At 36.8% G+C, this 14481-nt stretch overlaps 1 protein-coding gene across 1 annotated transcript; it reads right to left on the reverse strand.

Moving 5' to 3' along the window:
• Window positions 1-3963: 3963 nt before the first annotated feature.
• On the reverse strand, window positions 3964-4914 carry LOC101675272 (olfactory receptor 52A1-like). The gene has a single exon (XM_004768256.1). The coding sequence runs from the start codon at window positions 4912-4914 to the stop codon at window positions 3964-3966; it is 951 nt and encodes a 316-aa protein (XP_004768313.1).
• Between the last annotated feature and the right edge of the window lie 9567 nt (window positions 4915-14481).

Below are 14481 nucleotides of genomic sequence, written 5' to 3' on the forward strand. Positions count from 1 at the left end.
CTTAAAGAGGAAAAAAAATTAACTCTCCTTCTAAAAGCCCAATCCCTATATCTTCTACTTTTGATATTTAAAGTATTAATTATCATTGACTGGATTTTGTTCTTCAGAGAATTTCTTGGGAAATGGCAGATTTAGGTTATTTATTCTTAACATATTTACCTGATGATCCAATATCTACACTACTATGTGTTTTTATCTGCCATGTTTGCTCCACAGGACTATCCTATTGTTCAGTCTTATCAGCTTTATGAGAGATATTTTACTGACTCATATCTCTGACTTTTCCTGTGTTGTTGTACATTTGTAGGTCTTCACTAACAGGAATGTTTATATGTCCTGAATGATAAGACTGAAGGCAGTTTAAATCTGTAAAATTGGAATTTTGCCTGGTTTTGGCAAAATTTCTAAATGGATGGATGAAGAAATTGTCAGGATATGCTGTGTAGAGAGTTCTTCTTGGACTTTCTTTTTCATGTAGTCTTATTTTATTCTGTATACCTATAATTCTTTTAAAGTTTTTAAATGAAATTGCTTCCCACAAACACTCTTCTAGAAGACCTGATGATATCAGAAATTGTCCTACCATTTTTCTTTTATCTGTTTCCTCATTGTGGTTCAGGTTGACTCCGTTGATTCTTTGAAAATATCTGTAGTTGTCTGTCTATTCTTTGAAGGTCTTGAATATTCTAATACCATCTACCCCCAATCTATATTACAAACAGGAGAATATTTTGTTCTGGTATTTTCTTATAATTTATCTTTCTTCATAATTTTTCTTTCTTAATAATCTTTCTTTATAATTTCTTTATAATTTACTCTTGACTGCGATATGCCTTTTTTTTCCTGTTTTGAAGTTTAATGACTCATATTTATATGGAATGTTGTGTAGGATAGTCAGTATTGTATGTAATACAAAGATTTAGGCTTCTTTAAGATCTATTGTTAAAACAGTTTTTTCATTAGTCCATATTAGTATATGTTAACAATTTCTGCTGCAGCTAGAATTGGATCATGTCAGTTTTTACCTTGAAATTTTTATTTCTTCTTTCTGGACAAGTGGGTTATCAGGTGCCAGGTATAACATGACCACTTTTTTGCTGACTGCCATATGATTTCACACTTTCTCCCTTCAAAATAAAGTGCTAACTGTGTGTTCATATTTCTCGTAGTCTAAATTTCTTTTATTATCCTCTATTACACATTGCCTTAGATAAGATATATATATATTTGCATATATACAATTCTAAGAGAGGCAATAAAAGGTCATGTTTGAGACAACTGCTCAGGTTTGAATCTCCAAACAACCACTTACAAACTATGTTGTAACTTATGAAGATATGGTAGCTTTCTGCCTCAGTTTCTTCAATGATGATATGGAGACACTGACAGGAGTTATTTCAGGAAATAATCTTGACACTTTAAAGATTTTTCCTACATGTAATTAGGCTCCACTGGAATTAATTTATCAGGATCTTGAAAAGTCAGAGCCTGGAAGTAAAAATGGTTCAGCAACTGTGTTTAAATTGGAATCAGGGAAATAGGAAATAACTTCACTGTTTAGGGTTATATTTTTATTAGTTCTGCTGAAAAATGATGAAAATTTGCCAGTGGACATAGAAAAGAAGAAGATTCAAGAAAGAAGAAAAGAGTCCATTTAGAAATCCAGAGTGGGGCACCTTGATGGCTCAGTTGGTTAAGCAGCTGCCTTCAGCTCAGGTCATGAACCCAGCATCCTGGGATCAAGTTCAACATTGGGACTCCCCTGCTCTGCGGGGATCCTGCTTCTCCCTCTCCTTCTACTGCTTCTTCCTCTCCCTCTACTGCTTCTCCTGTTTGTACTCTCTCTCACGTGCGTTCTCTTTGTCAAATAAATAAAGTTTTCTTTTAAAAAGCCAGAATAATATTCTCAGAATCATTTTCATATTCAGATTTATACTGAATGTACACAGATAAAAGTGATGACTTTGGCTCACGATCCCACTATCATAGGTAATGTTTTTTTTTGTGTGTGTGTGTGTTTTGTTGTTGTTGTTTTGTTTTCTGGATCTGTGTGTGTGAATACTAGTTAATATTGAAGAAGTATCTTCAATTATTTCTAGATCAATTACAACACATTCTGGTAGTCAGGACGCTAGGCCACTAAACACATAATAGGTCAGCCAGCTGCATAATTAAAAAAGATTCACACAATGAATGTATGTTAGAATTCTACTATGGCCCAGTAAGTGCTGAAGATGCAGTAACAAACAAGGATGATATGAAGCATATGGGCTCTTTGCTTCATATAAGGTCCACCTAATGGAGAGAGGGCATTTTAGAAATTGCATAAAATAAATTATTTAATGCATAAATTCAGTAAAGATTTTCACATTTTGAAAATGTGGTATAAAAATGGATGAGGTGGTCTGAGGGAACAAAAGATAGATGTCTAGAAGGATAAAGCATTCGTCTCATGTTCTAGGTTTTATTGTGACCATACAAGGAAAAGAGATAACTTGATTATGTGAGTGAAGTAACAGACCTCTGGTTGTAGCAGGAATGACAGCTTTACTGTTTGTAACTCAGGAATTGTGCCTTACTGGCACAGAACGATATTGTGCACCATGCTATAAAATAATGTTAGACATGCAAGCAAACAACTGACTCAGCGGCTTAACTGAAAAAGATGACTCAGACAAAGTTTCCTTCACCATGACTGAATTACTACTCATATCTAAGGACCCAAATCCAGAGAAAAGATTATGAAAGTTGGAGTGAAGGTAAATTTGTGCTGGGAGAAAGACTTACCTTCTCCACTTATGGACTATAAAATGGTCCTAGACATATCTGAGATAATGTGAATGATAATGCCATTGGTATGGATGATGGTTACTGGTTAAACTAACTCATTCCTCTTGGCTAGCATTAGGAAGGTATACCTGCAAGCCCATATACCAAAAGGCAGCAGGCTTTGGCATTTATCAATAAGGGATATGTATGAGGGTCCCTGCCATGAGATAGGACAAATGCTAAAGCTACATACCAGACCACAATGTTAGAGCTATAGGATATGAAACTGTGCATCAGTGCTGCAGTGACCCCAAATGCCTCAACAGCAGATCTGTGGGTTGGCTTTTACTCCACTAGAACTCCAACTCATGGAGAAATACCTAGAAACTTCTGCATCTCTCCCTGAGGGATGGAGTTTTTGTAGAACTGCCAGACTTCAAGGGCAGATGCAGAAGTGGCGGTGCCAGTTTGACCTGGTGATGTTCTATGGGCAACAGTGTTTATATCAGCGTCACCATTGTAGAGCTGGACAAAAACCTTTTAGTTGTGACTGTTATACTAGAATATTCTATCCTAGAGCTTAGACAATATTCTCTGCTATCATATAGCAGGTGATATCCCATATCACATTGGGAATGCAGACATACGGGGCTCCTCAAAATGAGAGGTCTTGAGTTGGTTTATTTAAAGTTTAAGTTAGGAAACTATGCATGACAGTTTCTTACTTTTATTGGAATTGACTGTGTGTTAAGATAAAATGTCAATAACGGTGGGATGCAACAAAAGCAGTGGTTGAAAAGAAATCCCAAGCTTATAATGTAAATATTCCAAAGGACAAAAGTTTGAAAATCAGTGAACTTTCTTATAAAAAATTAAAAGAATAGTAAATTAAACAAAAAGGAAGACATTGATAAAGATAAAATTATAATTTAAATGCATGAATAGAGTTAATAGCAGTCTTAACCTGAACAGATTTTATTTTATCCTAGCTATAGTTCATGAAATAAATGCCTTTTAATAAATGTCTTTAAGTTTGGGCATCTTGAAGTAAAGCCCCTAATCATGAACACAGCTGCTTAACTGGGAAACACGATGCGGGCACAGTTCTCTACCTGGGGGTAGAGACAGAGTTCAACTTGTCTCTACCCCTAGGAAGTGAAAATATTCTCTCCAAGAACATAACCATTTAATAGTTTACTGCTGGGATTGATGATTCAGAAAAAAAATCTGTGCCACACGTTTACGGATTACCTTGTTTTTTATACCGTAAACAATAGGATTGAGTGCGGGTGGTACAAGGAGATAGATGGTAGACAGAAGAATGTGGGTAGGAGGAGCAACATGTCCAAAACGGTGGCTAAAGAAGGAGAAGAAGGCAAGAATATAAAACTCAAGGAAAACAAAAATGTGAGCTGTACATGTATTAAATGCTTTGAGCCGTGCCTCCTTTTGGTGTAGACGAAAAACAGCCTGGAAAATAAGGATATAGGAAATGAGGATAAAAATCATGTCAAATCCTAATATGGTAAAACCTACAAGGAGACCACACGTCTTATTGACTCTGACATCTTCTGCAGCTAACTTGACCACAGCCATGTGCTCACAGTAAGAGTGGGCAATTACAATGGAATGGAAAAGATGTAGTCTTTTGATTAAAACTGGTAAAATGCCAACAAGCACCATTGCCCGAATTGCCACAACCAGCACCATAGTAACCAGAATGAAAGGTGTGAGGACGGATGTGTGTCTCAGTGGATCACAGATGGCAACATAGCGGTCAAAGGCCATCGCCAACAGGATGCCAGATTCTATTCCCTGCAAGGCATGGATGAAGAAAAGCTGGGCTAAGCAAGCATCAAAAGTCATGGAGCAAGACCCAAACCAGAAGATAGCCAACATCTTGGGAGCAATAGCTACACAGAGTCCTATATCAGTGGCTGCCAACACTGCCAGGAAGATGTACATGGGTTGATGCAGACTACGTTCTGCTGGGATGATGATCAGTAAAATGATATTTCCCAGAAGAGCCACCACGCATATTACAAAGAAAGAAAACCCAATCCAAAATTGCACGTGCTCTAGTCCAGGGATCCCAATTAGCATTACTGTTGTGGGGTCAATATATGACATGTTAATGGATGCCATGGAAGTTAGTGATCTCTCTTTTCACCATTAATTCTCATTCCTGTAGAAAGAGAATGGGAGTGGGAAGTGAAAATACACAGACCCTACTATTACTCAGACATATAGAGCTTTAAGAAATAAGTTCAGTACTTTGGATGACAGTTTGGCCAGATTATTCGGAGGTTTAATGCTACATGCCAACATAGCAATAGCAAGCAATCCTACAAACCTCCACTAGAGGGGCACCTGGGTGGCTCAGATGGTTAGCTGTCTTCCTTTCAGCTCAGATCATGATCCCAGGGTCCTGGGATTGAGCCCCGCACTGGGCTCCCTGCTCATCAGGGAGTCCACTTCTCCCTCTCTCTCCCCACTGTCCGCCCTGCTTGTGTCCTCTCACTCTCTCTGTCAAATAAATAAATAAAAATATAAAACAAAACAAAATAAAACAAAACCTCTACTAGACTCATATGTGAACAAGGGAGAGTGTTAGGATTTCTGACATTTTTTGTGGAAATGGAAATCACAAGTCTGAGATCATTGATCTTTTGCATTTCCCATGACCTCTACACTCAGGTATTTGAAACACCTTCTGTAGGCTTTCCTTCTTTATTTCCTTGTAGATGTCAGTCCAATTTTGTGGCAAATGCAGATCCCCTCTGGGCATCTTGTGGACCTAAAAGAATCCCATTTCTCTTCTATGTGGGTGAGTACATAGCTAATGAGAGCCTTATCCTCAACCAATATTATTCCTGGTCCCGGGGAGCAGGTTATAGACCCTGAATCTGTGACATTGGCTCTCAAATGAGAACTGGTGGGAGAGAGTCTAGCTGTATATTTACTCAGTTTTCATCATAAAGACATTGAATAAATCACTGACGGGACATTAAGTGTGGCCCTTTAAGGAGATTTGAAGAGGGTGGTCTGTTGTCACAGGCAGCCAGGGATGTTTAGTTGTCTGAATGAATTAAGTTCACTTAATTTCAAAGTGTATTTGTTGAGTAGAATAGGAAGGGTAGAATATGGAGGATGTTTTTTACAGAGGGGCTTAGGAAATTAGAAAAAGAATAGAGAAACATTTTAAGATGAGTAACAGCTAAAAATAAGACAGGATGCAGGCAGAAGCAGAATCGGTTTAGAGATACCATACTCCTGGATGAATATGATGTTTTCTCTCCACAAGCTAAATGTCAATGGATCACTCAGTAATCTGTGTGGAAACCCTCTGGTTTCACAGTGGGAGTCTTACATTCTTATTAATAACTTTACACTATACTATGACTCTGTATTAAGATTCTATAATTACACTATGATAATTGCTATGATTTGAATCCTGAGGCACCTCTGAATATCATGAGCTAATCTTACAACTCCCTGTTTTTATACTTTTTACAGAATTGATCTGACTTCTCTCTCTTTTTTTAAAAGATTTTATTTATTTATTTGACAGACAGAGATCACAAGTAGGCAGAGAGGCAGGCAGAGAGAGAGGAGGAAGCAGGCTCCCTGCCGAACAGAGAGCTTGATGCGGGGCTGGATCCCAGGATCCTAGGATCATGACCTGAGTGGAAGGCAGAGGCTTTAACCCACTGAGCCACCCAGGTGCCCTGATCTGATTTCTCTTTAAGGGAATTCAAATTTCACTTTTAAGAAATCCATTTTTTATTTCCCAAGTGTCTGTTGCATTAATCATTATCTGATAGCTAAACTGGTTCACACTTTATACCAGTCTTTCCATGTCAACACATTGACTGAAATAACTCCCACAACAAGTTTTCCTCTAATCTGATGATATCCATAGAACCTGAAAAATGGAAACTTTTAGGTATAGTAATGGAAGTCTATTTCTTTCTTGGGCAATCTCTTGGAAATAGTCATATAAATAGCTGTGTCATAGTCACATAAAGTACATGTGTGGACATATCAAAGGAATTTTTGGTACAATAATTATTACATGAATGAAAAGTAATTGGAGGAGGGACATTGAGTTCTCTTTGCTTGTCTTCCTGCAAGAATACTAATGAGCAGACAATAGGCAAAGTAGTCATAAGATATGGATTAAAGCCATATTGTGTAAAATGGTTTCCTTTGGATGTCTCCATGTTACATTTGGATGTATGTGGTGGTAGAAATGATGGAATATGTGGAGAATGTTGCTAATAGTTATGAATGTGAGTTTCCAGTTGATAGAAGCTAAGAGAGAAAGAAATCTCAAAATCTTAATAAATCGGTATCTCCTAAATAATCGTTCAATAACTGGCTGATATTGTAAAGGCAGAAATATTGTACTTAGCTGCATTAACTTGATGATATTGCCTTTTTCAGAGAACAGTTATCTAGGAATCAACAAGTGGTTAAAATCAAGGACATGAAACTGATAGATGAGTCCCCCACCACGCACACATATTTATATTTTGTGGGATCCTGCCAAATTACCTTACACACCACCCCAGTTTACCCATCTGTAAATTAACAACAAATCCTTACTTACCCCAGTGCTAAATGAGATCATATATAGAACACATCAGTGGTTGGTACAACTCACATTTTATCTGTAGCAGTTTTTGAAAAGGTATTTTATTAAGACAGAAACAGGTGATGTCAAAATAAGGTGATGTCCCAACTAGTTTGTAGATTTCCATGCAGTTAAAAAATGCCACTTGAATTTTACAAAATCTTTGTAACAATTACTCCTTGGCAGACTTTGCAAGTTATTAGGAATAAAATGAGATGAGCCCCCTTCATCTGAGTTACTTAAATATAATTACTATGAGAAACAACAAGGCCATGAATTTGATGATTTAGCTTTCAAAGTGGCCTAAATGCTATCATAAAAGAAACTGGCTCGTTTTTAGTTACTGTGCAGAAGAGAAAGAAAGGTTTTAATACATGATCTCCAACAGAGGCAAGAGATCAGAAAGGAGGTTGAGGTATCTTTTGTTCCATCACAAAAAAGGACCAAGATGGCATGTAAACGGATGAGATACTGAAGCTTTTCATGACCTACAATTTTCCTCTATTTTTCTTCCTTTCTGTATCACTCAAACACTCCACATCTCTACAGATATAAGTGGTGAGTTATCTCATCTTTTTTTTTTTTAATTTTCAGTGAACATTAGAATTAATAGGCATCCAGGTGACTAGAATCCAGAATCATGAAAAACATTTTGCATGTATCATAAATTGTTAGAAGGCCATACATAGAAGATGGGACCAAATTATCTGCAAAATTCTTTCAAGTCTAAATTATATTAGATTTACACTGATCTAACCCCCTCTTTATCCTTTGGTGGATGAAAAATTCTAAACACACAGAATGGAAATAACATGGCACTGGATAATAAAATTAATGAATAAAACAGGATTGGAAAACGTTAGTCTCTCCATTCTCTCCTAAAATAAGCACCCATTACAGCTCCTTACTAACTCCTAGTTCTAAAACTGTAGGGGCAGAACTTTACCTGGATAGAGCTGAGGGCTGATTTGGCATGTGAACCGTCTAGTAGTATCTTTGTTTCCACCAAGATTTCCAGCAGAGGTTGATATTAAAGGAAAGCTTTCTCGGCCTTCCTGAGTGCCTGGGCGGATCCCAGAGCGTCATTACCTTTCTGATTCCCCAGTGTGTCATTATCCTTCTGACCCCCACGTTTCCTTCCCAGGAGTAAGTTGGCCTGGCCTTGTACCATCAGGCTAGAAAGTTCCCTCGATTCTAGAAGGAAAGGGTCTGCCTGGAATGAGAGCTCTCTGATCTTGGGTTAGGTTTAGAGAAATTTGAGCAAAAGCTCATGAGTAGTGAGGACACCAGAATGTGAGAAATGGAGATTTCTCAAGACATAGAAGTAAAGTATAATTAGGTTGTTCATCCTCTGTTAATGGAGGTGAAGTAGTATAGTAATTTTTATTGCACTCATAAATACTATAGTAATCTGGCTCCACCTGCTTCTCCTTTTCCCACTACTACTACACATTACTCCTATTTCTCCTTCACCTCCTCCTTTTCTTCCTGATCCTCCTGCAAAGAATGTTACGCTTGCCTAGTATTTTACAGTAATTTTCAACTTCAAATGAACTTTAAGTATTTTTTTTTTCTCAAGGAACACATTCTTCAAGCTTCCCACGGTCATTGAGATATTTAAAAATTCTCTCTTCTCTTTTTGGAAAGGTAACGGCCATAACTCCAGTAACAACATTTTTACTGTGTCACTGTGATGTATCTAAAACCCCAGATGGCAAGTTTTGTAGGTCATTGTTAGTAATAGGTTATTCCTCTCAGAATGTGGAACATATTTTACAGGTTGGCTGCTTTCTGACCCAGAGTTTTCGTTTAGTCATTTGACATAGAAAATCATTAGTTAACTGACGGCAATATGATGGTGGCAAACTGTCTTTCTCTAGCAAGCCTGTAGGTTACTGGCTTTTGGAAGATAACAGCCAAAAAAGCAGGGATTTCCACTTAGATTTTTTTTTTTTTTCTAACTGAGGTTCAATAGTCTGATACTCTGTATCTTCATGTGATACCATCTTCTTTATTCCCTTGTGTACTTAATTTTTGGCTTTAAGTTGTCAGTATTCGTCCCATCTCAGAATTATTAGTCTAGCTTCAGTTCACCTACAAAATCAGTTTGGTCTGTGAAGAGAAGAAAATGCTTATATGTGCCATTTTTGGGGGGGTCATCTTCTTTGATTTTTCATTTTCTTTCTTATTCTCAGCTTCCTCAGGAATTTATGCTAAGGACTGACATCTTTCTTTTCTGCTCACCACCTTATCTTACCTTCTTTTCTCTACACTTTATTTCCCATATTTTATTCTCTGTCATATCTCTCATCTTTCAATTCTTGTTCCTTTTTTTTTTCTTTCTCTTTTTCTTTTTTTCTCTCCCTCTCTTTTTATGCTTACTTCACACAGTTTTCTCAAAATATCTCTGTCAGTTGTCTGTTCTCTTTGGAGTATTTTCCCTCTCCCTCCTTTCTTTAATACATTTACATTAATGTGAAGTTTTCATTAAAAGAATACAATCATTTTTAGCCAAGAAATATTTTAGAGATTTTTCTCATTATATTTTATAGCTTAATTATTGAAACATAGTTAATGTCCATTTTTTTTTTTCTGGTCAGGTCCTATATTAATATGGTTTAATCTTTCTTTCTTTCTTTCATTTTTAAAGATTTTATTTATTTATTTGACACAGAGAGAGACATGGAGAGAAGGAACACAAGCAGGGGGAATGGGAGAGGGAGAAGCAAGCTTCCCGCTGAGCAGGGAGTGGATGTGGGGCTCGATCCCAGGACCCTGGGATCATGACCAAGCCTAAGGCAGATGCTTAATGACTGAGCCACCCACGTGCCCCATCTTCTTTTCTTTCTATTTGAATTTTTCTTGCAAAGAAATATATATCTCCCTTCATAATCCAACAGTTCTACTACTTAGTATATACTAAAAAGAAGTAGTATATACTACTTAGTATATACTAAAAAATAAAGAGGCAAGTTTATATGTGTTATTCACAAGTATACATAAACATATGTATGTACATATATATCTGAATACTTCAACTTCAGTATATAGTGTAATATTAATCATTCATCTCTGTTTTTAGAGGATGTAAAAAAGTTAGCATTAAGGGAAATTAGCAACAATAATATGGGGCAGTGTGGGTTGGAGCTTTCTAGTATAATGCAAACAAATGAGTTTAGTGACCTCTCATAGAGAGTCAACGGAAGATGAACATGACAAGAATAAACCCCAGAACCCATCACTACTCTTGTTACTAGTGAATATTTTTAAGTTTTCCAATTTATTAATGGTAACTGTTAGAACTAATAAATAAATTTAGTATAGTTGCACCACACAAAATCAATATACACAAGGTATTTGTGTTTTGGTATACAAATAATGATTTATCTGAAAAAGAAACTAAGGAAACAATCCCATTCAAAATAACAACAGAAAGAATAAAATATTCAGGAATAAACTTGACCAAAGAGACAAAAGACTTATACACTGAAAATTATAAAACATTGATAAAGGAAATTAAAAATGACACAGAAAATTGGAAGAAAGTCATATTCAGTGAGTGGAGGAATTAATATTGTTAAAACTTCTGTACTATCCAAAGTGATTTACAGATTGAATGTGATCCTTATCAAAATCTCAGTGGCATTATTACAGAAACAGAAAAAAAAAAAAAAACACTTAAACTCATATGGAATCATAAAAGTTTCCTAAAAGTGAAAGCAGTCTTGATCAAGAACAAAGCCCTATGACCCAGCAATTGCACTATTGGGTATTTACCCTAAAGATACAAATGTAGTGATCCAAAGGGGCACATGCACCCGAATGTTTATAGCAGCAATGTCCACAATAGACAATCTATGGAAAGAACCTAGATGTCCATCAACAGATGAATGGATCAAGAAGATGTGGTATATATACACAATGGAATACTATGCAGCCATCAAAAGAAATGAAATCTTGCCATTTGCCACAACATGGATGGAACTAGAGCGTATCATGCTTAGCGATAAGTCAAGCAGAGAAAGACAACTATCATATGATCTCCCTGATATGAGAAAGTGGTGATGCAACATGGGGGCATAAGTGGGTAGAAGAAGAATCAATGAAACAAGATGGGATTGGGAGGGAGACAAACCATAAGTGACTCTTAATCTCACAAAACAAACTGAGGATTGCTGGGGGGAGGGGGTTTGGGAGAAGGGGGTGGGATTATGGACATTGGGGAGGGTATGTGATTTGGTGAGTGCTGTGAAGTGTGTAAACCTGGTGATTCACAGACCTGTACCCCTGGGGATAAAAATATATGTTTATAAAAAATAAAAAAAAATTAAAAAAAAAAAGAACAAAGCAGAAGGCATGACACTTTCTGTTTTTAAAATATATTTCAAAGCTGTAATAATCAAAACAGTATGGTACTAGCATGGAAGCAGAAAAATAGATCCATGAATCCACAACCCAGAAATAAATCCATACATCTCTAATCAACTAGTCTTCTACAAGGGTGCAAAACAAAGGGAAAACAATAGTCTCTCCAATAAAAGGTGTTGGGAAAGCTGGGTATTCACATACAGAAAAATTAAATTTAATCCTTATGTCACACCTTTCACAAAGATGAAGATAAATGGATTAAAGACTCAAAAGCAAGATCTGAAAACTTGAAAGTTCTTTAGTTAAACATAGGGAAAAAGCTTCTTGCCATTGGCCTCCACAATGATTTTTTTAGGTATGACATCATACATAGCAAAGGTGACCAAAAAAAAGTAGACTGCATTTTGCATCAAACTAAAAAGCTTCTGTATGACAAAAACAAACAAACAAACAAATAAAAACAAAACACCCAGTTTTGTATCAAACTAAAAAGCTTCTGCATGACAAACAAAACAAAACAAAACAAAAATAGAAACACTCAGGAAAGTGAAAAAGCAATCCGTGGAAAAGGAGAGAAAGTTTTTTCAAGCCAGATAGTTCATTAGAGGTTAACATCCAAAATATCTGAGGAATTCATACTAGTCAATACCAAAAGCAAAAACAAAACAGAACAAAACAAAAAACCCAAATATCCCCGTCACAAGATGGACAAAGGACCTGAAGAGACATTTCTCAAAAGGAGGCAGGCAGAGGTTTGACATGTATATGAAAGGTGCTCAACTCCACACATCCTCAGGAAAATGTAAATCAAAACCACAGTGAGGAGGCGTCTGGGTGGCTCAGTCCCTTAAACTCAGATAAAGATCTCAGGGCCCTGGGATTGAGGCCTGCATTGGGCTCTCTGCTCTGCGGGGAGCCTGCTTCTCCCTCTGCCTCAGGCCCCTTCCTGCTCCACTTGTTCTCTCTCTCTCTTTCTCTCTCTCAAGTAAATAAATAAAATCTTAAAACACACACACACACACACACACACACTCAGTGAAATATCACTGCACACCCTTAGAATGACTGGTATCAAAAAAGACAAGTAAGGGGCACCTGGGTGGCTCAGTGGGTTAGGCCGCTGCCTTCGGCTCAGGTCATGGTCTCAGGGTCCTGGGATCGAGTCCCACATCAGGCTCTCTGCTCAGCAGGGGGCCTGCTTCCCTTCCTCTCTCTGTGATCTCTTCCCTTCCTCTCTCCTACTGTGATCTCTCTCTGTCAAATAAATAAGTAAAATCTTTAAAAAAAAAAAAAAAGACAAGTAAGTGTTGGGGAGGCTGTGGAGAATAGAGAAACTTCTTATATGCTGTTGGTGGGAGGGTGAGTTAGTATAACCATGATGGAAACCAGTATGGAGCCCTCAAAAATGAAAAACACAAAACCAAACAACAATATGATCCAGCAGTCCCACCTTTGTCATACATCCAAAGGAAACTAAATGACGACTGTCACTTGTTTCCGATTGGAATTAAATTGAGTTAATCAAAGGAATAAAGAATATTTTGTTAGCCTTTTCAGTCCCCTTCAGGATTTCAGGTCCTGTTAAGTGGTTGGCAAACTAAATGATATCATGTTGCTGAGGGATGGCTACATTTGGAGCTAAAAGCTGAGGATATGCACAGGCGAATTACTAGGACCGATCATGTAGACTATCAATCACTACCAAGGATACAAACCATTCTCCCTTCTGGCAATGATTCTATAGGGACCCATTTGTGACAAATGCTATTCTTGCTTATCCTCTGAGAATATCATGGTGAAGCTGCTACATATAGAAGCTACCTCTTTGGGTTGCTTATTGGCTCTGATTCAGTATCCTGTATGAGCTAATCAGTATCGTTATCAAAGTAGAGAAGGGTGGAGAAAAGGGGCTAGCCCAGGTGATTTCTGTAAAATGTTTTAGGACATGAGATCTCTTCCAAATACCACCCTTTTATTTTCTGAATCATAGATTCAATGGAGGAGTAAAAAATCTTTAAGCAGAGGAAATAAACATTTCTTTTTTATTCTCAATGGAAGAAATGATGAAAGGGCCAGATTTTAGGAGGCAAAGATATTTTTTAAGGATATCATAGAAGTGAGGATTATCTTTCCTTTTGAAATTCTTTTTATATTCCATGAACTTGAAGGAATACAATATGGGTAGCAAAAATAAGGCTACCTTGTGGTATCTGGACTCATGTACAGGTTGGTATTTTCAAGAGGATGTTATCATAGTGATCATATCATGTGTGCTTCTGGGGGAAAAAAAAAGTATTTTTTGAAACCAATGTATGTATCCTTCTGTGCAGTTTTTTTCTTTTCCAATATTATATACTGTTTTCAGGTATCCTACATGTATTATTGAACACCTAATAGGTCAAAGCCAGTGGTCTAAACCCGGGGTTATAAAATTCCCTGTAAGTTATACAATGTGTATACATATGTATGTATATATTTTTTAATCCATAGAATCTTAGCTATTTTATAACTCTTTGAGCCCAGAGTATAGAAGATTTAAATTCAATATGTCATGATTGCCATTCTTAATGGAACTTTGTGCTTTTTTCCTTGGATATATACATATCTACATATATTCATCTCTATTTATCTACCTCATATATATGTATACATTTCCAAGACCAGATGTTATATGTTGTTTAGATTCCACTCTAAATGAATCTTACCCT

This window comes from Mustela putorius, unplaced genomic scaffold (assembly GCF_011764305.1).
Source record: "Mustela putorius furo isolate JIRA1106 unplaced genomic scaffold, ASM1176430v1.1 tig00003987_pilon_pilon_pilon, whole genome shotgun sequence".
Classification (NCBI taxonomy): Eukaryota; Metazoa; Chordata; class Mammalia; order Carnivora; family Mustelidae; genus Mustela; species Mustela putorius.